This window comes from Periplaneta americana, chromosome 7, assembly GCF_040183065.1.
Source record: "Periplaneta americana isolate PAMFEO1 chromosome 7, P.americana_PAMFEO1_priV1, whole genome shotgun sequence".
Lineage (NCBI taxonomy): Eukaryota > Metazoa > Arthropoda > Insecta > Blattodea > Blattidae > Periplaneta > Periplaneta americana.
This window is the reverse complement of record NC_091123.1, coordinates 21689848-21717022: the sequence shown is the minus strand read 5'-3', so window position 1 is coordinate 21717022 and position 27175 is coordinate 21689848. Positions and strand designations below refer to the sequence as shown.

At 35.4% G+C, this 27175-nt stretch overlaps 1 protein-coding gene across 2 annotated transcripts in view; it reads right to left on the bottom strand.

Annotated features, from left to right (window-relative positions):
• Eip78C (Ecdysone-induced protein 78C) overlaps positions 1-27175 on the bottom strand; it is a 684862-nt gene that overhangs the window by 81596 nt on the left and 576091 nt on the right. For both annotated transcript variants that reach the window (XM_069830402.1, XM_069830401.1), the window contains one exon: positions 14370-14494. In XM_069830402.1, the coding sequence (XP_069686503.1) occupies positions 14370-14494 (125 nt within the window). The remainder of the gene's footprint in view (positions 1-14369; positions 14495-27175) is intronic.

Sequence of the window (27175 nt, the reverse complement as noted above, 5' to 3'; positions counted from 1 at the left end):
GTTAGTTTAATATTATTTAAGTTAAAATATTCGTTTCAGTAATAAAATAGGTTATACAAGCATATCTACCTACATATCACTTCATCGAATTGAGGTTATAAATATACGAATGTTACTACAGAAATATCTGAACTATAATATTATACTTATATATTAATGTATGGTGCATATCTCTAGCATAGAATTTTAACGCAGTCAATAACTGTATTATTGGAGGCACTGGGAAACGTCTATTATTCGTTTTTGTCAACCAGTCATCGAAAATATAAGCAATCTCAATAAGTTTCTTTATCAGGTTGGAACCGTTTTTTTAAATTCTATAGCATTATAAAATTCCACGGGATTGTCTTTAGGCCTATCTCTAAAGTAGCGCTTTTGTACATTGTCCACATTGTGCCATCTCTTCCGCACGTTCTAATAATCGACAACTTCCAAGACGTCCGCCATTTTTCTACAAAGTGTCACTTTCGGCTCAAAGTGTGGTCGGAACTACACTTTCATCCAAAGTGTTCCTTTGCACCAAAGTGTCGACTGTGCAACGGAAAAGTGATACTTTGCGTCTTCCAAAGGACACTTTAATCGAAAGTATCGACTATGAATACCAGCCTTAGTCTTCCTCTTTAAAATTTTATTGATACCCTCACATATAGGCTAAAATGTATTAATTCTAGCTTCAGTCAGTACCTGTACAGATAATCGGCATTAATGACAGTAGAGATGTCGGCCTACGGCCGTCTTTAATGGGGAAAATCCGTGACCCCATGTTCTAAACTGTCTGTTGAGTAACCGTTATTGATCGGGTTTCTCTAAACTTTCTGATTAATAACTATTATTGATTTTTTGCATCTAAAGTTAATAACTACAGTAAAACTCGGCTTAACCGAACTTCGCTTAACACAAATCCGGCTCAACTGAAACGGTGGAGTTAAAATACATATTAGCTGCTGTTACTTATTTTTGGGCCACATCACGCATTTTCTTCTTTAAAAAGTACCGTCTAAAACATAACTGCGCCTTATGACCCGAAGGTCTACCAATGTATGCCACAGACAGTTTCGTCTTGTTCTCACCCCACAGCAAGACTATAAAATAGAGTGAATCCCCTTTAAGGAGAACAATCCACATTTTCCTCTTCATGTCTTTCAAACTTTGGTCACATGATTCTTGGGTGTAGACTAAGCAATTTATATAATTCAGACTTGAAAATAGAACTTGGGGCCACAAAGAATTTTTTTTTTAATTGATCAAATTTTGGACCGACCTAACTCCATTACAAATTGACCCAGGTTAAACCTTCTTTCGCGAAAATTATCCCCTACATAATGTTATATACCAAAATTATTTATTTATCTTCAACCATTCAAAACATATGCCACATTATATAAGCACTTTAGAAAATAATATATACAAGGTGTTTCAAAAATACGGGGCATAATTTCAGGCATGTATTTCCCACATGTAGACAATCAAAATAGTTCATTACAACATGTGTCCGGAAATGCTTCATTTCCGAGTTATGGCCTTCACAACATTGAAATTCACCGGAGCGTTTTTCTTTCCGCAGGTCGTTGTCATTACAGAAGATGTTCAAAATATCCACCTCCTGCTAGAATACAGACCTCACATCGATGTCTCATTGACCTGCGAACACGATCCCAAACTCCAGGAGTATTGCGTATGTCCTCAGAACATGCCACAATTCGATTCCGAAGGGATTCAAAATCAGGCACCGGAGACGAATAAACCAATGATTTTAAATGGCCCCACAAGTAGAAATCGAGAGGGTTCAGATCAGGTGAGCGTGGAGGCCAAGCAATTGGGCCACCTCTACCTATCCATCGATCAGGAAACCTTCGATCCAACACTGAATGTAACCTTCGCCTCGGAATGAACTGTCAGAGTGCCCTCTTAATGTATCCTTTGACGGCAACGACCTGCGGAAAGAAAAACGTTCCGGTGAATTTCAATGTTGTGAAGGCCATAATTCGGAAATAAAGCATTTCCGGACACATGTTGTAATGAACTATTTTGATTGTCTACATGTGGGAAATACATAACTGAAATTATGCCCCGTATTTTTGAAACACCCTGTATACATATATTTGTATATTTATGGGATAAAGTAATTATAATTGACTGAAAATAATAATTTGGTTTACAACATAGCTACATGTTTAAGCTTCAATTCAGTACCTCAATGAAGTCTTTTGACGAATTGCAAATCTACGTTTTGTCCGTCGGAAAGATAATAAATGTAGCAAAATGTGAAATAGGAGAAAACAGACACTGAAGATGACGTAAGGCAATCTATAAAATGTATAGTGCGCTTATACTATAAATTCCAAAATAATTATGAAATTATTGAGATAATGGGTACAAGTTATTTATTTTTGAAAACTAGAAGAAAAGAGCTTCTAGATAAGGCGAAAATATTATTTTCCAAATTTTGACGAAATCTAACATTTCTAGAGTCGATGAATACCTTAATGCAGCCGTGGCGAAGAAGAGTTCGTGCGCCGAGCCACTGTGTAACCTGCAACGAGCATAGCACCTGTGAAGGGAGGCGGACACCCGAAGGGGAAATGAAGCAACTGTCTGACTTAGTAACGGATTTTCATTTCCCTTACGTCCAGCATTTAAATATAATTTTATACAGTACAAGGCTACAAACTAATGTTTCGTACGTACAACGAAAAGAGAAATGTACAAGAAAACATAGGTCACATAATCACGACACGAAATTAACTGTCTTCAGAATGTCTCTGCGTCAGAGTTTCAAAGTCAGGAATTAAGTCATTTACTGCCAGTCGTAGTTGATCACGAAGGTGTTTGTCTGTCAGTCGTGGTCTTCATTTGATTTTCACTATTTTCATTATTGAAAATAATTTTTCACAAACGTAAGTTGTAGCGAACATGGCTTCAACAGAGCAAGCGAAAGAACGAAGCTTCGGATACTTATTTTTTGACAAAGATTTGAAAAGCTCAACATCTGTCAAGTCCGTACATCTAGCTTTCATTGCAACATCACATTGTAAATCTATGAGTTCAAATTGAAGATCTAATCGCATCATTCGTACATCTGTTGAAAAAGGGTCGACGTACAGAGATATGTCATGCTCTAAATTTCTTAAATCATGAAATTTGTGTTCCACAAAATTCTTGTTTAAGAATGTTCAGCATCTCAATGTAATTATGCAATTTATGAGGAGCAATATTTGGAAGAGACTGTAAGCATGGAAAATACTGGAGTATTCTCACCACATTGGCAGAAAAATGCGTCCTCCCATCCTACTTGAAACTTTCGTTTTTGTAGATGTACAGTACATGTATTGGAGAGAGACACTGTGACGATACGCCACTCGCAGATCAGAGGCAAATACAGGGACATCATTTTATTTTTACTTGCATTTTTATTGTACCTGCATTTCTGAATGTACTTCACTCTCACTCCTTCACTAATGTCCTTGCTCCCGTCAGACACACAAACTTACGGCCGCTGTTGCATTCAAAGTCTTCAAGCAGTGAAGTAAACACTGCAGTGTATAGTGTGTTTCATAAATATGATTGCGTTTTTCTATAGAAGAAAGAACCTATATTAATAATATCGTACTAAAAAATTATATTCAAGAAACGATAAATTCAATTTCAGAGAATATGCTTCAAAATGTTTTTAATAATATGCGTACTGAATTGAAGCCTGCATTGTAATGAACGGCAACCATTTCCAGCAACTTGTTTAAAAATTCAGATTAGCTCTTTTTGAATTGAGGTGGCTAGAAGCAAAGGAATGCTAGTGACATTTGTAATAACATGAGTTAAGTGCATCCAGTGTAAGCAAAAGTATCTACAATTTTAGTGGCAAAGGGATATTTTAATCGCATCACACATTAAAATTTAAATAAAAAATTTCACCGATTTTACGAAAGCTTAAATATTTAAACACCATTTTCTCAAAAGTAACTTAAGTGCACTTACAGCCCTTTACTTATGACCCCCTCAATTTAAATGCATCTCTATATTGTATGATAACATCAATAATTAATATGCTAAATAAAGTAGACATTACATAACGAACATAGCCGCCTTAAAAGTTGAGTTTTTGAAAAAAAAAATGTTACTACTCTACTGTATTTTGATAAATTCCGTAAGAGTGATGATCAAACTGAAAATCGTAATATCGTATTTCCCTACAACATAAATGGATACACTACTTTTCTCTCCTCCTATACCCAGTAAAATGATTTGTTTACATATTGCACTAGTAACATCAAACTCCTGTAATGGAAGGGGGCAACAGTGTTTCCGAGTATAGCCAGATTAATGTTAAAAATGTTGGTAAAAATAAAGTGATGTCCCTGTACAAATGGAACGGAGTTTGACTCCAGTGAGTGAGAGGGTGGGAGTTGTGGGAGGTAGAAATGCACAGCTATCCTTGCGAGCCACAATGTGCTCGTGAGTCGCATTTTCGCCGCGGCTGCCTTAAGGAATGCAGTAGGTAGAAAAATCTGATTTCCATCCCCTTAGTATACGTGTTCTATGTTCGCAGCAGCCGATGGGTGTCTGTTGGTCTCGTCAAGTGAAAGTTAATCTTAGTTTACGTACCTTTTCTTCCACCTACCTCCTACCCCAAGGAACGAGTTAGCTGAATGACGAGTGACAACTGATTCCGCGTGCATTCACTTCTGTGATGTCTCAAAAAAAGAATGAAACTACTCCAGCTGATATAGGCCTACTGCTCGTCAAATAGTGGAGTGATATAGCTGCTCGTAAGCTTTGCGAGAAATAGAAAATCGTTCATTACTGTGTGTGAAATGGCCTTCATATATAGAGTTTATATGTTATAAAGTTCATTTTTTGCTTTACACTATCACAGATATCAATAATGTACCATATTCCTTTCACAACCGAAGACAGCATCCATGGTTTATCCGAAAATATGTGTTATCCGAAACGTCCCCGTCCCCTTTAGTTCGGATAAACGGGATTCTACTCTATTATTAATTCGTTTATATAAACTTTCTGATTCATTCATTCATAGTTTTCTGCTCAAGGGCAGGTCTTTCACTGCAAGTCCAGCATTCTCCAGTCTTTCCTATTTTCTGTCTTCCTCTTTGTCTCCTCATATGACCCATATATCTTAATATCGTCTATCATCTGGTATCTTCCTCTACCCCGAACTCTTCTTCCGTTTACCATTCCTTCCAGTGCATCCTTCAGTAGGCAGTTTCTTCTCAGCCAGTGACTCAACAAATTTCTTTCCTCTTCCTGATTAATAATAATCTTTATTGACTTGCTTTATCTAAAGTTAATAGTTGTTATTGATTCATTTAAATTATGAACTCTTTGCTTTAGACATGCTTGTAACAGATATGTTAAAACCTAGTCTTGATTCGACAATGTTTTCATTCAATTGATTAAAATATGAAAACAATATAATTATTACAGTATTAAAACACATTAAAATCATGTTTATACCATCTACATGTTTCAGGACGTGCGGTCCTATCTTCAGTGGCCACCTGTAATGAAATAATCTCTCGATATAATGTTACTCAAAATTTACAATGTTGAAAATGAAGTACAGGGACATCATTTTATTTTTACTTCAATTTTTATTGTACCTGAGTTTTTGAATGTACTTCCCTCCCACCCCTTCTACTAATGAAGTTCCAACTCCACACAGAGCCAAGACCGCAGATAGTAAGCAGTACTGAGTTACCGAGTATAGTACGTTCCAGAAATATGTTCGCGTTTTCCAGTGACGAAAGAGCTTTCAATATTGAATCATATTTTCGCACAGGTACTGTCCGTTTGCCTACGTCGCATCCCGATTTCCCCCACCTGCTTCTGCTCGCCCCTCTGTAAAAGCTGGGCTGTCTTAGCTCTTTTCTGAAAACATTAATTTCTCTTACGTAATATTATACAGCTGCTTAATTTAACTTACATAAAAGGGCCTCGTTAAGTAATTAACTGTCACGTGATTTCCTCCCTTTCTACAATCCTGCGGCATAACCACTTGGACGGACAGTAGATAGCATGTCTGAGTAATTTTATATTTTCGGGTCGGGCAGAAGTGAAGATTGAATTTACAGTACGTAGAGTAGGTACAGAATTATTTCAACATGAGTTACTAGTACGAAGGACGAAACTGGCAATTGGAATTAGATGCAATAGCCTATAGTGCGATAATATGCACAAAATAACTGAAGCCTGCATCGAAATGAACGGCCACCATTTTCAAAATTGTGTTTAAATATTCATATTATGATTATTTTTCAATTTAACTTATTTCTCTATATTGTACGCTAATGTGCTGTAGACAGTCTAATATACACCGCATAATGAATACGTTCGCATGGATAACTCACTTGTCAGTAAAAACACTTATTCTTAATACAGTACTGTACTTTCATTAAAGAAAAACCTAATGAAAATTATCAAACTCAAAATCGCGATATTTCCTAGTTTACGTAAATGGATGAACTACTTTTCTTCTATCCTATACCTATTAGAGTGATTTGTGTTTTACGCCAGTATCATCGAACTCCAGTCTTGGAGGGGGGAGCAAGCGGTGTTTCCGGTTCTCTAAAGGTATAGACAGGTTAATATTAAAAATGTTAGTAAAAATAAAATGATGTCCCTGTATAATAATGTGTATAAAACTGAAAACGGCCATAGTTCAGAATGAACACTTACTTACGACTAATCAGCTGATGTTCGGTGATGTACGACGCCGGTGTGGGTTAGTGACTGAATGCGACGTATTAAAATTAACAATGGTGGCGTGTATTATGACTACGCTGGTCAAATTGAAACTTAATATACAAATCAATTTCAACATTGTAAATTTTGAGTAACATTATATCAAGAGATTATTTCATTACAGATGGCCACTGAAGATAAGACCGCACGTCCTGACAGTGGCGTAGCGTCAGTGTAAGCTAAAAAGCTTAGCTTCCCCAGTTAATAATAATCTCATAATAAACCTGCAGTTTATGGAGAAAATTATTTATTAATTTTAATAGAATTTAAATTTACGCGTTAAATATTGTGATGCGGCAGCTCAGGATGATTTGTGATGCAGCAGTAAACAAGAAGCCTGCACACACCAGCTTCCAAGCAGACTGGTTTCTTATACTCATTCTTCTGTGTAACCCACCCCACATTTTCCATCCCTTTCTAACTTAACTATCCTGGTCGCAAGGATAGCAAGAAGCCAGCTTTGACATTTAAAATAAGTAGTTTCCGAGTTATCCCTTTTCGTCAGTTGTGTTCAGTTGAAGTGTTAGTGTGCATTGTGGCTGATAAAATAATAATGAGCGAAATAACAGTTCCTGACACCAATTTACTTGAATTTTTTAGGACAGTTCTATTATCAAGACTGACTTAAGAACAAAAGTGTGATCTAAAAAACAAATGACCGACTCGCTTGCATACTTACGTAATGATACTAATACTGTATCTATTGACCGTTAATATTGTGATTTCTGTAAGTATGACATGGAGTGAGCTAATGTTATACGTATACGTGTCTATTTGTTAGAGATATGTGTAAACCGTGAAATCATATTTTACTGCGTATCATTTGAGATCATGCCTTACTGGTGTTACTTACGATGTTCCAACCAATCTTCGACTGAGGACTTGAAATTGACTACTATTTATTTTAAGACTGTATTTTTGTAATACGTTTTCTCATATTGCATGAAAGACAACTTGAGTTAGCTTCCCCTGCTCAAAATTTCATGCTACGCCACTGCATCCTGAAACATGACTTTTAATATGTGTTTTAATACTGTAATAATTATATTGTTTTTTATATTTTAATGAACTCTTTGGTTAGTAACAATTATTGAGTAGTTTCTTACACACTTTCTGATTAATAACCAGTATTCAATGGCGCATCCACGGGTGGAGGGGGGGGGGCTAAGGGAATTCAAGTCCACTCAAATACAAAGGAAAGGGAAAGAAAGGGAGAAAGAAGCTAGCTTTTCAATAGCTTGACGTGTCTGTATCTATTATTCTGCAAAGTGTGTGATCTTTGAAACATTTATTTTTAAACAACTTTCGATAATGTTCGAAGTTCTGTAACTTTTATTCAGAGCGTGTCTGGGGGCTCCAAGCACTCTAACCAATCAATCACATCTCGGTGACGTGTATATACTTCTCAAAGCATCCTAGCTTCACGTAAGGATATAGCTATACAGCTTTAATGTTACTCTAGGACACTGGTTATAAATAACCTTCCTTTAAACCATATTTCTGGTTGCGCTAGTGTCTATTACTTATTATTATAACTCCAATTTGATGGTTTACTATGAGATAAAACAAAAATTCCACTGTGTAATTTAGATATCGTAGAAGGAAATTGTATCTGATGATGCCGTGAAAGGTGAAAACTTCTATACATTATTTATATTTAACATGTTTTAACAAATATTAATATTAAATTGCTAAGTCATAAGATTGAACATTTAACATTATTTATTGTAGGAGAATTGGTTGCAGCGACAACAATAAGTCTAGTATTATATAAGTATATATTAACTAAGACACAGACTCTTAACATGTACAGTAGTGGCAAAAAAAAACCGGACCGACCCTTGTAGCTGATTTCAGTGACTTGTTCACTCCAGAGCACGATAGACTGGTAACTAATACTTTCGTGGTTCGAATCCTGTCTGGGAAGGAAACTTTTTTTTTTTGTTCCTTATTCAAATTTATTCCCAATACTTTTCGATTGCTGGTAAAATTCTTGTTCTGGAAATAATAAGTTAATTAAGTAGTAAAATATCGCTGCAATCGAAAAGTATTAGGAATAAATTTGAATAAGGAACAAAAAAAAGTTTCCTTCCGAGGCAGGATTCGAACCACGAAAGTCTTAGTTACCAGTCTATCGTGCTCTGGAGTGAACAAGGCTCTGAAATCAGCTACAAGGGTCGGTTCGGTTTTTTTCTTGTCACTACTGTACATTGTCAAGCCACTGATCAAACTTCCATTTATTTCGTTAGATTAAACAGAAATTTTAAATAATTCAATAATTTAAATTACTTTAGTATTTTGAAAAAAAAAGAACAAAACAAAAAATAAAGAGAAGGACCAGAAAAGAAAGTAAACTGCGAAAACAATGATCAAAAAATGACTTAAAACTTGAAAAAATGACCAAAAACTTCAAAAGTAGAAAATATGAAAATATAACGAAAAAATGCACAATAGAATTAACATTTTTATAACCAAAGGTTCGTGTTCAGGTCATCAAAATCCGGTCCCAGGTAATAAGAAACACGAGTTCTGAATGATAGGCAGTATAAGAAAAAATGATGTAACAAAATATTAATTAAAAAAGACAATTAAGGTAAATGGCACTAGTATACCACCTAGATGTAAAGAATACGTGGAAATAACTCGTATTCCATAATGTAATAGTGAGCGGTGTATGTTATTCATTACACTTAAGCACTCAGAGAATCTGTAAACGCTTGAGGAATCAAACTGTAACCTTGGCAACGCAGGGAGTCCCCCGCCGCCGTCATCGCCACAATGTGTGCTGCCATCTGTTACATTTACAGTTCAAGTACCGTAATGTGATGTCAACTGTTTGTTCCGCGATTAATGGAAGGAAAAAAGGTGTTCTCGTAACGAAAGCCGCTTTCGTGGAACGCCCGAACGCTGTTCCTGGCAGAGAGCTGTGGTTTCGTTAGCATTCGAGGGGTTTGCACTCTGTCTAATTCATATGCATAGAGGAGATGCTTGTGGTTCCTTTCGCAATACTGGTTCTTCCAGTTTCGCTTTCTGAGAATCTGCAGTTCACCGCGGCACGTTCTCGTATAACAATTCTTGGCCCCTCCGGTAGGTCAGTGCTATCATTACGTTAACTCGTGTTCGATTCCGGGCATTGATTGAAATGACATTTACGATGGAGAAAATAGGAGTTTGAAACTCTGCCTGGGTTTCCTTCATTGTCAAAGTTTTTATTGCTATCATTGTTAATATTTTTTCTTTTTGTAATGACGGATACTTGACTGTTCGACATTCACCCATATGAAGCCTGTTATGTACCCGAATTTACCGACATATTCGTTGCCCAGGATGCGCCATACGCTACACCCGCGATGAGATAAGATGATGATGTAGCTTTGTTGGGATATCACAGTGGAATCGGAGCTCTCGGAGAGGAACCCTGTGTTAAGACTGGTTCACAATAAACCTGGAACAGAAACGACAACAAGAACGAGAACGGAAATATTGTTAAAACAAATGTATTTATGCTCGACCATGCCAAAATGTAGTAATTACACACCTGGTAGCAGTCCTTTAATGCATGTCATTAAAATACACCTACTCATTAAAGTACAGGTGTTTTCAGCCAATGACAACTCAGCTTACAGGTGTTCAGCCAATAACAAGTCAGCTTTGTACCGTTATAAAACCGCAAGTATCGATTATTCTCGGATATGCAATCGAAAGAGCATTAGCGAAAAGTCACGGAGGCTGGAAATCCAATACTGTCGCAGAAGGTTATGTTCTGTTACTATAATAATTAGCGTTAATTGTAAATAATATTCAAATAAATTCAATTTGTCATCCTGTTTTTCATTGTCGAATCCAATAATCAAGGTTATACCAAGTTTAACGGGATTACACAAGGTCAATGACATTATTGTTCCTCGGAAAAAATCAATACTTTCGCGTCTGCGCATATCTCACAATTCACGGTGAGCTATGAACAAGGTCACTTCCGATCTTCTGTCAGATACAAATAAAATGTATACTTCTGAATAATTTCAAGTTAGAAATATGGTCGAGCATAAAAAGCCGTATGAAACTCGCCTATAATGGTAATTAAGAAGCTCGTATGAAAATTATGAAACTCGCTTGCGCTCGTTTCATAAACATCCATACTCGCTTCTTAATTACTATCATTATAGGCTCGTTGCATAATGTACTATTAAATGTGAGCATTCACAATTAACTGTTGTGAATGCTTACATTTAAATACATTTATTTTAACAATATTTCCTTTCTCGTTCTCGTTGTCGTTTCCATTCCAGGTTTATTGTGAACCAGCCTTTACCAGGGCCACGGGTTTGCCCAACGCAGGCTAAATTATAGATCGGGAGTACGCCGAGGATCGAACCGGGTCCGCAGGATTATAAGCCCAGCGCTCTAGCCACTAGACCAACTGGCGGCTATTCTTAATATTTAAATAGCTATAATATTAGTCTGCATACTTTATTAATTTTATCGGTCTGTAGAACTATTTATAATATTGCACAAGGCTTTCGCATTTTGCACAAATTTAATTTTTCATTTTTGTGCATTTTTACGACAATTATTTATTCTCTAGCTTAAACCCTGCCTTACGGCATAATAAAGTACCTTTTTAAACTTCTGAACAAATTTTTAACACTACGCAATTTTTAAAGTTTTACAATTTTTAGATTTTTATTATACTCAACAATAATTGGGATGGCAATAATGAGTGTGCTCATTACTTCTGTCTAAAATTTCCTGCGAAAAAAAAATTGCCGCGACTGTACAAATATTTTTTTAAATCCTTTTCAAATCCTACTGACATATCCATGACCCTTTTCATAAAGTAGAGATTGAGGGACGCGTTAAAGAAAACTATGCAAGTAGCTCAGAATTCGCGGCAGGAGAAAGGTTTTGAACATAGGCAAAACTGCAAACAATTGAAACCGAGAAAAATGGAGTTGACAGCAGACACTGCAGAAGATTGAAAGCGCGCAAACCTTTAAAAATGGCTGCCAAGCAAGTACAGTAGAACCTCTACTATCCGTGGTAAAGAAAGGCGGTGGACTGAACGGTTAATCGGAAAAATCAGATAATCCATACTATAAAATATTTTCATAAATTAACTGCACAATACTTTGGCCTACAATTTCGTAATTTCCTTCGTGGTCTTGTGTTTGACGTGCTATGTAGTGGATGAGAAGTTCACTAAAATTTCGGTTGTCAACGACAGATTCTTGAGGGCAAAGAGTTGATGGTTGATGACTGTCTGCAGAAAGATAGGAATTGTAGAAGTCTCATGTTTCAGATTTACATACTCTATGCACTTTAACTTTTTTTTTTATTAAATCGCATACAGTTTCTCCTTTCCCAAATGTCTCAATTAAGGTGGGTGCTCCTGTTATGGCCATGTTCCTGATATGGCCACCCACCTATTGTGAGTTAGTTAATCAAAAAAATCCGCTAAATTGCAGCAGCATCCAGTGAAAGGGCATCCTGGTATGTTACTTTACCGTTTTCCATTCAGTCAGGTTGAGCAATATGGCGTCAGTTGCCTGTTTTGCGGTTTTCATGTGACCTCTTCTTATTTTTCTCTGGTATGTCTCCTTTGTTTTATGCATGTTTTTCAAAGACTTGTTTCATGAAAACCATCGTACTCCATTCAGTTTTTAATGTTCTGTTGATTGGTGTTGTAGTTGATGGCGTATCTTTTACGAGTTGTTCATAATCAAACGATTTTCGTGAAAGGTTACCTGCTCCTGATAGCCTATGGCCATATCAAATGCACCATGGCCATATCAAGTTCATTTCACTCTCATTTTTTTCACCTGACAAATTTACATGCGTTATAGCTGGGATTACGCAAAAATTTTGTATTTTAGTAAAAACAACTTATTTTTTTTATGGAAAAACCTGTTTTGACTACACTTTTGAATTATAAAAAAGATTATTGAGTGTCATTTTTATTCATTTTACACGAAAATTATTTAATTTTAGCACAACTGCGCTATCAAACTGAAAACAATCACGATTTGTACAACATGGAACAAGGGTGACCATATCATGTGCACATGTTCCTGATATGGCCACTAGGTAAACTTTTGGAATTTGTGACTTTTTGGACAATTAAAGCTATTTTTATGGGGAAAGGAAATTGTTTTAAGAAAGTCCATTAGACTGAGAGCGAGTAAGAAAAAAGTAGTTTACATTTTTTCAAAATGGCGGCTAGAAAAATTCTCAAACCTTAGCATGGCCATATCGGGGACACCTACCTTATTTGTAATTTTCTTCGGTAATTAACACAACGTTTTCTTTTGGCAACTGTCGAAGACATTTTGCATAGAAGTTATAGGCTACAATACGGCCACTCGAATAGTAAGGATAAGGAAAGAATGATACACTGGTTTGTGGAAGATCTTGAGGTAATTTCTTTGAAAGCAGATAGTGACTATTTTACAAGCAGACTGAATATTTGTTGCCGACAGCAAAGCATTCCTTACTATGATACTTGTAAGGTTAAAGGCTTGTAATAAGTAATAACCCTCTGTAGAAAAATTACGCAGCAACATAACGTACAGTACTTCATAATTTTTCCCTGCAGAAAAAAAAAAAGAAAAAACAAAAGGAGCTAGAAAAAATGTCGGATAATCCGACAATCGGTTAATAGGGTGGCAGATAATCGGGGTTTTATTGTATTCTAAGGGCGCAAGTCTCTGGAATTTTGTAAGGAACATCTAAGCATCGATATACAGGGTGTTTCAAAAATACGGGGCATAATTTCAGGTATGTATTTCCCACATGTAGACAATCAAAATAGTTCATTACAACATGTGTCCGGAAATGCTTCATTTCCGAGTTATGGCCTTCACAACATTGAAAATTCACCGGAAAGTTTTTCTTTCCGCAGGTCGTTGTCATTACAGAAGATGTTCCAAATGTCCACCTCCTGCTTGAATACAGACCTCACACCGATGTCTCATTGACCTGCGAACACGATCCCAAACTCCTGGAGTATTGCGTAGCCTATGTCCTCAGAACATGCCACAATTCGATTCCGAAGGGATTCCAAATCAGGCACCGGAGACGAATAAACCAATGATTTTAAATGGCCCCACAAGTAGAAATCGAGAGGGTTCAGATCAGGTGAGCGTGGAGGCCAAGCAATTGGGCCACCTCTACCTATCCATCGATCAGGAAACCTTCGATCCAAGTACCGGCGAGCCGTACGACTTAAGTGTGCAGGAGCGCCATCATGCAAGAAGTGAATGTGTTGACGATTGATCAGTGGAGTGTCTTCTAAAACATGAGGTATGGTTCCGGTGAATTTCAATGTTGTGAAGGCTATAACTCGGAAATAAAGCATTTCCGGACACATGTTGTAATGAACTATTTTGATTGTCTACATGTGGGAAATACATACCTGAAATTATGCCCCGTATTTTTAAACACCCTGTATTTTTAAGAGTAAAAACAAAAAAATTATAATTTTCAGAGAAAATGTCATTATTTCACTTCACCATATCATTTAATATTAATTCCCTTGCATGGAAACTCGATTAGCAGTAAATACAATAATTTACAGAAGATACAGGTTGAGGGACGGCGGCCTGACGTACCTTGCATCCCTCGCAAGAAGTGACCCCGTAGTGATAGCCAGACGCCTTGTCTCCACACACTTTGCATGGGACGAAGGACTTGGTGGGGGTGGAACTGTTGGAATCAGCTGCTGCGTAGTGTTGCTCTGAAACACAGAGAAACTTACATTAAACGTCATCCTCTCTTAATAATAATAATAATAATAATAATAATAATAATAATAATAATAATAATAATAATAATAATAACTTAATAATAACTGGATTAACAATAATTCAATTGAAGCGTTGGATCGAATAACGGTCTATGTTACAATCTGCTAATTCTGCACGAGGAACAAAAATGTTACATCGTAACTCCGCTCATAAATTTACTATCGGACGGGCAACATAAACCGTTTTCCATCAATATGTTTTGTATACTAAGCGAAGTATCCATGTATTGTGGGTCCCTATCACCACGGCATGGCGCGTCCTCAGGTTGCGGATAGAGGAGACGGCCTCCAGATATGGAGGGTAACTGCGAATATATTGAATAAGCAGTCGTGGACAGCCGATGAGGGGTGGTCCTGCAGCTTGGGGGTTGGGCGAAGGCTAACAACCCATCACCGTAAAAAAAAAAAAAAAACAGCTTGTTACGAATCCATACAACAAGTCTCGGAATGGGACTGATTCTCTGGCACGACCACAGCAATGGAATACAAAGACTGGATTAATTTTGCACAGGATAGGGACAGATGGTGGGCTTATGTGAGGGCGGCAATGAACCTGCGGGTTCCTTAAAGGCCATTTGTAAGTATGTAAGCGAATTACACGTCGTATTACACATCATACATGTTTGTAACATTTTTAACTCCACGGAAATGCTACTGGGGAATACAGACAATAAATAGTTTTATACAATCATAATTTTAAGAAATATACAAAATCAATAAAAAGGTTAAATTATGAAAAAAAAAATGATTATGACATTTACTTTTAAATGTTATATATTAATATGAATTAACACCATGTAATTTATTAAAGTTACCTCAATGTCATATTATGAATAAAGATACAATATTGATAAAATAATAACACTGTTATTAGAAAACAACTGCAGTATTCAGATGTAGGGACATCATTAAATTAATGAAAGTTATAACAATAACAATTGAATAAAGAAAATTAAATATTACAGTTGAGAAATTGTTGGGGGTTGGAATTTGAACCCCTGTCCCGAATATTCAGTATCCATCCCACCAGGTGGCTTATCTGTTAAGTATAAATTTTATTAATAATGAAGACAATAACAATCACAGATTTTAAATGCTGACTGTAAAAGAGTAACACATTTTAAACAGCTCCTTTCCGACATCAAGAGCAAGTTGTGAGCACATCTCCGTAAAAGAATTTCCAGAAATCTGTTCCTGAAACGAAGTACCTGGATAAAATTCTCAGATAAACTATAATGGCAAAACACAACATAGACCAACTAACATTAGGTAAAGTGTGAATTAAAATACAATCGATAAAATACTGCAAAAATAATAGACAGGAATTTACATTACTTGGGGGATCTTTCGCACTAACTTACGACTTCGTCTTCCTTGTTGTATACTCAAGACCACTATCTCTCAGCGACTTTTGTGGCACATCTTTCCACTTATTAATATTAATTTGTCTGGATTTTTTTTTAGATTTATTTAGCCGGTCAATATCTACCGTAGAAATCGTCACTGTCTTGCAGTCGTCCATTTTACGTAAACGATCAACCGAAAACTGATAGTACACAGAGTTCAAGTACCCAATACTCGTAAAGAGAACAAACTCCCGTGCAATACCTTCCGATACGATGTAAACAACTGGATATGCTAGAAGTGACTAGTGACATAGACCGTTGTTCCAATCAAGAAATTCATGGTTGTAACTCGTGAAGAAGGTCTCTGATACAGATATTTAAAAACAATTTTTGTGATAGCTGTGTAAGACTATCTTACAGAGGATTATTCCATTAAAAACTCGATTTTGAAAAAGTGTAACATAGACCGTTATTCGGCCCAACGCTTCAATTGAATATTCCCCGCAATAAGGGTAGACTATATTTCGATAGGGAAAATGTGCCTTAGATCCTTATTCCGCGAGGAGTATTCAATTATAGACGAAGAAAGAAAGCTTTATTTAACCGTAAGTAATTTCATTAATTTCTGGGGGTTATTCTTTGAAACAGATATTTCAAACAGGAAAGTTTAATACACCTTTGCTCGTTTTTGCTTCCTTTTCGGAATGAGAACTGTTTTATATTAAACATTTCATAGCGTGTTTTGCAACAATTATTGATTTAATTCCCAATATGCTCAGTCAATTTAAGAGAGCAGTGTATTATGATAATAAATGATTGAAAAACTTTCTTTTGTTTCTTTACGAAATGAAAATTGTTTCATATTAAACATTTCATAGCGTGTTTTGCAAAAATCATTGATTTAATTCCCAATATGCTCAGTCAATTTAAGAGAGCAGTGTATTATGATAATGAATGATTGAAAAACTTCCTTTTGTTTCTTTACGAAATGAAAATTGTTTTATATTAAACATTTCATAGCGTGTTTTGCAAAAATCATTGATTTAATTCCCAATATGCTCAGTTAATTTAAGAGAGCAGTGTATTATGATAATAAATGATTGAAAAACTTCCTTTTGTTTCTTTACGAAATGAAAATTGTTTTATATTAAACATTTCATAGCGTGTTTTGCAAAAATCATTGATTTAATTCCCAATATGCTCAGTCAATTTAAGAGAGCAGTGTATTATGATAATAAATGATTGAAAAACTTCCTTTTGTTTCTTTACGAAATGAAAATTGTTTTATATTAAACATTTCATAGCGTGTTTTGCAAAAATCATTGATTTAATTCCCAATATGCTCAGTCAATTTAAGAGAGCAGTGTATTATGATAATAAATGATTGAAAAACTTTCTTTTGTTTCTTTACGAAATGAAAATTGTTTTATATTAAACATTTCATAGCGTGTTTTGGAAAAATCATTGATTTAATTCCCAATATGCTCAGTCAATGTAAGAGAGCAGTGTATTATGATAATAAATGATTGAAAAACTTCCTTTTGTTTCTTTACGAAATGAAAATTGTTTTATATTAAACATTTCATAGCGTGTTTTGCAAAAATCATTGATTTAATTCCCAATATGCTCAGTCAATTTAAGAGAGCAGTGTATTATGATAATAAATGATTGAAAAACTTTCTTTTGTTTCCTTTACGAAATGAAAATTGTTTTATATTAAATATTTCATAGCGTGTTTTGGAAAAATCATTGATTTAATTCCCATTATGCTCAGTCAATGTAAGAGAGCAGTGTATTATGATAATAAATGATTGAAAAACTTCCTTTTGTTTCTTTACGAAATGAAAATTGTTTTATATTAAACATTTCATAGCGTGTTTTGCAAAAATCATTGATTTAATTCCCAATATGCTCAGTCAATTTAAGAGAGCAGTGTATTATGATAATAAATGATTGAAAAACTTTCTTTTGTTTCTTTACGAAATGAAAATTGTTTTATATGAAACATTTCATAGAGTGTTTTGGAAAAGGTACTGATTTAATTCCCAATATGCTCACTCAACTTAAAGAGACCAGTGTATTACGATAACAAATTATTGAGAGAATTTTAGTTTCGTCCTTGAAATGTGCACAAATTTCATCCGAACAAATGTAACATTACAAAATTTCTTTTCAGAACCAAAAGCTACATTTTTTCAGATCAAATTTCTGCACATGTAAAGAACAAACCGAATTTTTTAAAATCATTTATTATCATTATATACTCCTCTCTTTATTTTTCTGTATAAACGTCTACATTGCCAAGTATTAGTGAACATGTTTATATCAAGATTATATTTCCACGACATGTAGCCATGAATTACCTAGCATACGTCTGACAGTTGGAAAAAACTCTGAACAAATCAAAGCAAATAATTATGCCAAGCGAGATTTGAACCCAAGACAAAACCCGCGCTCAACTTCAGATCAGGAGACCAGTCCCTTACCGCTGAGCTAGGATTATTACGAAAATACTTTTCGATAACACGGATTATATTTCAGCAAAACTAGCGAAATCCATTTTTTTCAGCATTGCTCTACTTTCTCATTACATTTCCTAAAATTAGAAGTAATAATTAAGTCGATTTCAAAATATAAAAAATTGTATCATTTAATGACAACGATTATTTACTACTCTATTGACAATGGGAATTTGTCCTACTTCTTATTTGAGAAAGATTGAGTAACCCATACGTCTGATCGTAATACAAAATGTATAAATATCTGGAACTCTACACAGCCTCAATATCACGAACTCTGCGTCCCCATAATTCAGTTATTGACCTGTGTCGAAATGTGCAGACATAATACTGAAAAAATTGCTTCCATAGCTCAGTAGAAATATCTGGAAAACACTTGTACACACAGTTGTCTTAACAACCGGGTTATCTGGCGAACTGTTCCCTGGGAGCAAAGTAAGCTAATTTCATCAACACGATACAATTCAATCCAGCAGATAAATGCCACAGAATACAGTCCACTTACTTACTGGGTTTTAAGGAACCCAGAGGTTCATTGCCGCCCTCACATAAACCCGCTATTGGTCCCTATCCTGGGCAAGATTAATCCATTCTCTATCATCACATCCCACTTCCCTCAAATCCATTTTAATATTATCTTCCCATCTACGTCTCGGCCTCCCTAAAGGTCTTTTTCCCTCCGGTCTCCCAACTAACACTCTATATGCATTTTTGGATTCGCCCATACGTGCTACATGCCCTGCCCACCTCAAACGTCTGGATTTAATGTTCCGAATTGTGTCAGGTGGAGAATACAATGCGTGCAGTTCTGTGTTGTGCAACTTTCTCCATTTTCCTGTAATTTCATCCCTCTTAGCCCCAAATATTTTCCTAAGCATCTTAATCTCAAACACCCTTAAGCTCTGTTCCTCTCTCAAAGTGAGAGTCCTAGTTTCACAACCATACAGAACAACCGGTAATATAACTGTTTTATAAATTCTAACTTTCAGATTTTTCGACAGCAGACTGGATGATAAAAGCTTCTCAACCGAATAATAACAGGCATTTCTCATATTTATTCTGTGTTTAATTTCCTCCCTAGTATCATTTATATTTTGTTACTGTTGCTCCCAGGTATTTGAACTTCTCCACCTCTTCAAAAGATAAATTTCCAATTTTTATATTTCCATTTCGTACAATATTCTCGTCACGAGGCATAATCATACACTTTGTGAATACATTCCAATTACTAACAATAATTCCATGATAGCGAAGCTTCATAACTATCCGAGATACATGACTGGAATAAGTACCAGTTCGATCTACGAAAGTACCCGCTATGCAATCAATCAATCAATCAATCAATCAAATAATAAGAAAGTAAGTAAACAGATAAGTATATAATTAGTTGAATAAGTAAATATGTATATATATGGATATACATACAGGCTGTAAGGGGTATAAGTGCCATTATTTTAACTGATGATTATTCATGTCATAAGGAAGAAAACATGTCCTTACAATTTTTTTCTAATTGCAATATTTAACTAATTGTTAAAGTTTACAATAATAGACGTTTTACAACGTTGCTGGATGGGGAGGAGGGAGTTTAGAAGTACACAGTACAGCTTAAGCGACGAGGTGGAGTTTGGAAGTACACAATACAGCTCAAGCGAGGAGGAGGGGGTTTAGAAGTACATAGTACAGCTCAAGCGGGTGCAGACATACAGGTACAAAACAGATGTTCTGTTCTAATGCAGGAGCGGACCATGACAATACTATTGCTTACATAAAACGAGCAGCAAATACAGACTTTCAATCTCATTAATAGAACATCATGGTAAATTTACATTTTATGTAATAATATTGCTTAATTTTTAATTGTACGTCTAAAAATAAACGATAATGGTTTTCTGCACAAAATCGCACGAACTTTTTTATAATGCAGCATTTTAATCTTCCCGCTTCCGTAAAACAGTATCATTTTAAAACAAACTCCTGGTTTGTGATTGTCGAAACGGGGTAAGAGACTTCTAGTTTCTAATAATCGTTGAGAAACTGCTACAAAAATTCGCCGATTAGGTAACCTTCTTTGGGGAAAACGTTGACGGTACATCCTTCTTGCCTCACTTGAATTACGACGACTTTCTCCATAAATTAATAACATATGATATTCCTGAACTGTGAATGGCATTGTAAGTTGTTTATCGAATACTCTGCTCGGCAATAGAGCTATGAACAGGGAGCTTGAACTCAGCTGACTCGTACTTACGTTCATGCAGAGTATTGCCTGCTGAACGTTGCCACGTCTCTCACGCCAGAATATTAACAAATTTAAGCATGCATTTTTATTTAATTTCACGAAACGTAATAGAACACACAAATATTTATTTAAAGTAATATTAACTCTTTGCTAGATATATCTACCGATGTAATTATTTTCGTAATTTTACTAACGATATAAGCAGTATAACGTAAATAAAATAACAAAATAATATATTTTTTTTTTTCTGGGAAAACTATCAAGTTTTGACCCCATGTTGTGTGGACATTGTTTGATCCTGTAGACCATCTCAGACGACTGTGAAAAGGATGGCACTTACACTCCTTACACCTTTTATATAATGAGTATATATATATATATATATATATATATATATATATATATATATATCTGCATATCAGCCAGTCCGTCTATTCTCCAATTGAGACAGTTTTCATTGTCTTATCCACCAATCCAGCCATTCTTCAATCCATGTATGTATCTATTTACTTACTGAATGTACTCTACGTACCTACGTATGGATGTATGTATGCATGTATGTATGTATGCATGTATGTATTATGTGTTATTAGCCACAGGCGTGACTCAGTCGGCTAAGGCTTTCCTACCGATCCGGAGTTGCGCTCAGGCGTGGGTTCGATTCCCGCTTAGGCTGATTACCTGGTTGGGTTTTTTCCGAGGCTTTCCCAACCTTAAGGCAAATGTCAGGTAATCTATGGCGAATCCTCGGCCTCATCTCGCTACCAATCTCATCAACGCTGAATAACCTTGTAGTTGATACGGAGTCGTTAAATAACCAAGTAAAAAAACTATGTGTTATTAAGGATTCGATATATGCTGGAAACTGAAAAACAACTTAACGTGCAGTACGTTAAGTTGTTATTCCAGAGAATGCCTGCTCTACCTCTCCGTCAATGTTTTCATTGTCTTACCTACCAATCTATCCATTCATTTATCCATTTTTTTACTTGGTTATTTAACGACGCTGTATCAACTACGAGGTTATTTAGCGTCGATGAGATTCGTGATAGCGAGATGGTATTTGGCGAGATGAGGCCGAGGATTCGCCATAGATTACCTGGCATTCACCTTACGGTTGGGGAAAACCTCGGAAAAAACCTAACCAGGTAATCAGCCCAAGCGGGGATCGAACCCGCGCCCGAGCGCAACTTCAGGTCGGCAGGCAAGCGCCTTAACCGGCTGAACCACTCCGGTGGCTTCATCTATGCATGCATGTATGTATGTATGTATGTTATGTATGTATGTATGTATGTATGTATGTATGTATGTATGTATGTATGTATCCGTCCACCCTGCTCCCTGTGTATACATCCGTTTGTTTATTCATCCATCACCCATTAATTAATTAATTCATGTATATCTAATACCTAATCCTGTCGTATGCTCCACGAGTTGGGACGTCCTATGAAGCGTTGGTAGGAGATCGCATCTGACCCACTAGGGCAGGAGTCGTCATCTCAGTGCACTATGGTGCAGGCACAGTTTGCTCGCTGCTCAGTTCTATCCCTTAGACATCAACTGTGCAGCAGGAGGTGGGGGGAAGGAACTAGGTGATGGCAGTGGCGTCTGTTCACGTGTTCAACCCTTTTAATCAGTCTCTAATAATTATAATAAACACGGAAGAAGCATGTACTTAATTTATTTTAAGAGGAACTGTGTAATAAGTAAACCACTTTTCAGTTTAAGACAAGAAACAAGTTGTATTTTTCCGTTATGTATTGTATCGGTTTTGAAAGTAAATAGTTTTTTATATTAAAGTAATTGAGAACTTACAGACCTATAGGCCTAATGAATTTTCTCTATTACGAAATATGAAACAAATCGAATCCATTAGTAATATTTAAATCATGTCATCCTATTCCTTTGCTCAAGTATCGTCAATAAAATAAAATAAATCATCCATTTTTCATCTGACACTATATATCACAAAACCAATTATTTGTTATTTTATATAACATATGAAACATATTATCGTTTCTGTTACAAGGCTTAAATTATTTTAGTACAATGTAAATAACAAATTATAAAATTTATTTTCGCTGTTCGTCAGCATTGGTTTTCCTGGATTTTTAAATCACTTTTTAGTTTGAGACAACAAACAAGTTGTACTTTTTCGTTATGTATTGCAGCGGTTTTGAAAGCAAATAGTTTTTTTTTTTTTTTTCATATTAAAGTAATTGAGAACTTACAGATCTATAACGCATTTTCACTGTTACAAAATAATAAACAAATCGAATCCATTACTAATATTTAAATCCTGTCATCCTATTCCTTTGTTTAAGTGTCGTCAATAAAATAAAATTAATTATTCATTTTTTATCTTACACTATATATCACAAAACCAATTATTTGTTATTTTGTATAACATATGAAACATATTTCGTTTCTGAGGAAGAATAACTCTTCTCGGGTTCTCAGCCAGGTGAGTTGGAGATTAGCTTCCAAGCTTTCGACGGCTAGCTTTGCCATCTTCGTCCCTGAAGAAGATGGCAGAGCTAGCCGTCGAAAGCTTGGAAGCTAATCTCCAACTCACCTGGCTGAGAACCCGAGAAGAGTTATTCTACATCAAACGCCGTGAAAGCCTCAAGTCATACATATTTCGTTTCTGTTACAAGACTGAAGTAGGCCTAAATTATCTTATTACAATGCAAATAACAAATGATAAAAATTATTTTCGCTGATCATTAGCATTGGTTTTCCTGGATTTTTGAATTCGCTTTTCCCTCACTAACTAGTTTACGTTAGGTGTCAATGCTCGTGTAGAACACAATCGAAGAAGACATTGTAAATTATGGTCAGAAAGTTGGCTTCTGTGATGGGATGCGTTGGCTTGGCTCGACACGCTGCACACTACTACCTCCTCAGCCAGCGTCTCGGCGCGGCGCTCCGAACTAGTATGCAGGCCAGTTGACGATGGCTGCACTAGGATCTAACACTTGATCTGCAAATGATGATTTCTTCCTTTCGTATCGTGTTCCTTTTTTATGTTTTATTTCAGCTTTCCCACCGTGCTTCTTTCTTCCTCCGTGTCTTCTTCTTTATCACACCATCTTTCTTATTTTACATCTGTATGCCTTACCCTTCTCCTTTCTCTCTCTTTCCTCTCCCTTCCCTTGTTTCCTTCTTTCAGAACATCACATTAATATTGGAAAATCCTTCTTGGGATTCGAACTCACGATTATTACTAGGGCTAGGATTTTGATGACCTATAAATCATGAAAAAATATCCTAAAAACAATGCATTTATGAACTAAAAGTCTTTAAAAAATGTCCTTAAAATGCCCTAAATATTGATCTTACATAACTGACTTAGTAGAAATATTAATATTTATACTAGTAATTAAATTAAATTCTAGTACCAACATTCAAGTTTATTTAATTTTACATAACTTTTCTAAGTGGTACACTTTAATTAATTATTTTACCTGATGTAGTTTCCATGTAGTCCACCACAAGGCCACTCTTATCCGGAACTAGCAGGTATAGAGGAGTCTATATTGAAGGGGTTGTTGGACTGAACCATTACGTGGGGGTGTACTACGTTAAAATGACAATATCTGTGTAGAAAAACGATTAAAATAAAATACAAAATAATGGGTATTAATTAAAAAAATATGTAGAGAAAATATCGAAGGAAATAAATAATATTTTACATTACTAATGGGGAATTATGGCCAAAATTAAATGAAAATACCCCAAAAATGACCAAATAAAATAAAAAATGCTCTTATGAGTTGCAAGAGGTAAAAAAATGAAAAAAAAAACCCTAACAAATACGTTTTAAAACACTTAAGGCCGGTTTTTCCAAGTAATGTTAGAAAATTTAACGACTGTTAAACTCTAAACAGTTTGTTAATTAATAAAATTGTATGTTTTCAACACCAGTTTGGTTTAACAGATTGTTAACAGTTTGTTAATTTTAAATGTAGGATTTCGGGCAGTTAACTCGTTTAACAGTTAAATATGGCCGATGTCTCCACAGCTGTTCGAACAGAAGTTACGAAATTAATATTTTGTGTCTCTCTGTAGGGAATGTTTAGCATATGACTGGTAATATAACATTTAAAAAATACTTTGGACTATTTAAATACATCAGTGTTATTTTATTTCTTTAGTATTTCGTATCCATAATAGCAATGAGGAAATATAACCTTACTTTGTAATTATTATTCAGCACGTCACCTACAACTTTCATTTGACAACTCTTTGTTTATGGAGCGTGGCCTACTATAACAGGTTGTCATTTTATGCAAATTTCATGACTCACTCTATAATATAGAATTTAAAGATTAAATTTAGCCAATCAAAAATTGTCTTACATGTGTAGAATCATTACCAACTGCTGTTGAATAGTTAAAATAGTGCTAACAGACGTTATAGTTAAGTGTTGGTTATCTTAAACAAATTTATGTTGAACAAATGGAAAATACATTAACAAAGAGTTAAAAATAAACAGACTGTTAATTTAACATTCGTTAAGCAAAATTAAACATTACTTGGACAAACTGGCCATTAGTCTATCGCATAACATTTAAATACTACAGCAGCAATGTTTCTGGCTTACTAGAAAAAAGACGCAATTTCATTAAAATCCTAGCCCTAATTATTACACATAGACTCGAATCTATGCCTTAACCGTTGCGTGCATCTCATCTAGTTCAATTTTTCTAAAGTCATCCAAACTGCAAGCAACAGTATATCCGTATGAAAACAAGAATAATTCGTTATAAAGTCTTGAACGCAGATTCCTTCCTTACATTTGTCCTTCGCTAACAAGATTAATAACGAAATATAATGGCGGTGTTCCGTTATGGCAGACGCCGATGAAATGAGCGGGTAGGTAACATAATAGTGTATCCCCGGAGCATCTTGTGCGTCCATCCACCTGGTGGGAACGCGGGTTCAATGCCCTGGGAATCTCGCAGTGGATTGGTTCATTGAACCGGGTAAACTACATGTGTGTGTGTGTGTATGTGTGGAGGTGTGGTCCTGCAGCGCCTGTACAGTTACTTCCAGTCGCAAACGACACAAAAATTGTTGATTTTTTTTTCTTCCTCGTAGTCGGATTCCCACTACCGATATGCATTGCACAGGACGAGATTAAGCCTAACGGGACCGACAACTGTGGAGCCGTTATAGTCTTTGATTCCTTCCTACGAAGTGGCAACATTACTTTTCTTTTTAACTCACTTCCCCTTCGCTGTGCATGCTTCTCAGACGAGGAAACCGTAACTTTTACTTTCTCAACATGAGACATATAGAGAAAGTATTGTGCTTCTGCTAATTTAGACATCTGGGGCCATATTCATAGACATTCTTAGCGCGGGCTTCCGGTGGATGATCAGCAAACTAACATTTTTCGTATTCATAAACCAGTGTTAGCAATATGATATGATATGAATCCTGTACAAGTAATCAGTCGATAGCCTGGGCTAGTTTAGCACGCTCGTAGCGCGGGCTAGCGAAATGTCTATGAATAGCACCCCTACTTACCTATCTCGTTAACATTTTTTTTTTTATTTAATACTTTACACTTGAGCTACATTAGGCATTGCAGCCCGAAAGAACAGAAGCTCATGTTCGGGAGCAGTTCAGATCAGTTATATAAAATATATCACAAAATTAAGAGAGTTCATTGAGCACAATAACATTAATAAATGGTAAAATAATACAGCATGTAATAATAGTGTCTATATACAAATAGAAAATACAAAAGTACATAAATATTAGAGTATCAATTTTTAACTCAATTAGCTTAAACAATTAAATAATTAATCTGATTTGTTTCTTAAATCTATGTGTGTTAAATGTACTTAGCTCAGGGTAAGCTCTAAATAATTCATTATATATTTTGGATCCAAAACTTCTGCTATGTTTTAATCCAGCAGTTGTGTGGCATTTCGGAGTATTTAGAAAGAAACTGTAATTTTGTCTCGTATGTTATTCGTGAGGATCAAATTTAAATTTACTGTGGTTTTTATGGAAGTAAATCAGCAATGTTTGTTTATAAATTTGTTCTAGATTTGAAACACCAAATTTCTGAAAAATTAATTTTGTTGGGTAATCAAAAGGTTTATATAGACAAATTTTGGTAATTCTTTTTTGGAGCAAATTTAAAGGATGGAGAGTCGATTTTGCCATTCCTCCCCAACCTAAAATACCATACTGAATTATTGATTGAAACAGAGCTAAGTACACAGTACGCAGAACATAAACAGGTAAATAAGAGCGTAGAATGGAAAATTTGTGGATTGTTTTACGCAATCTGTTACACAGGAAGGAGATATGCTTGTCCCATTTTAAATGTTGGTCAATAATAATGCCTAAATATTTAACTTGTGAGGATATACTCAAAGCGTTACATGAGCAAGTAGGTAGGTTACAATCATGTATTATTCATTTTTAGTTGCTCAAGGCCAAGTGATGTTAATGAAAATGGTATTAATTTTGTTTTAGAAACATT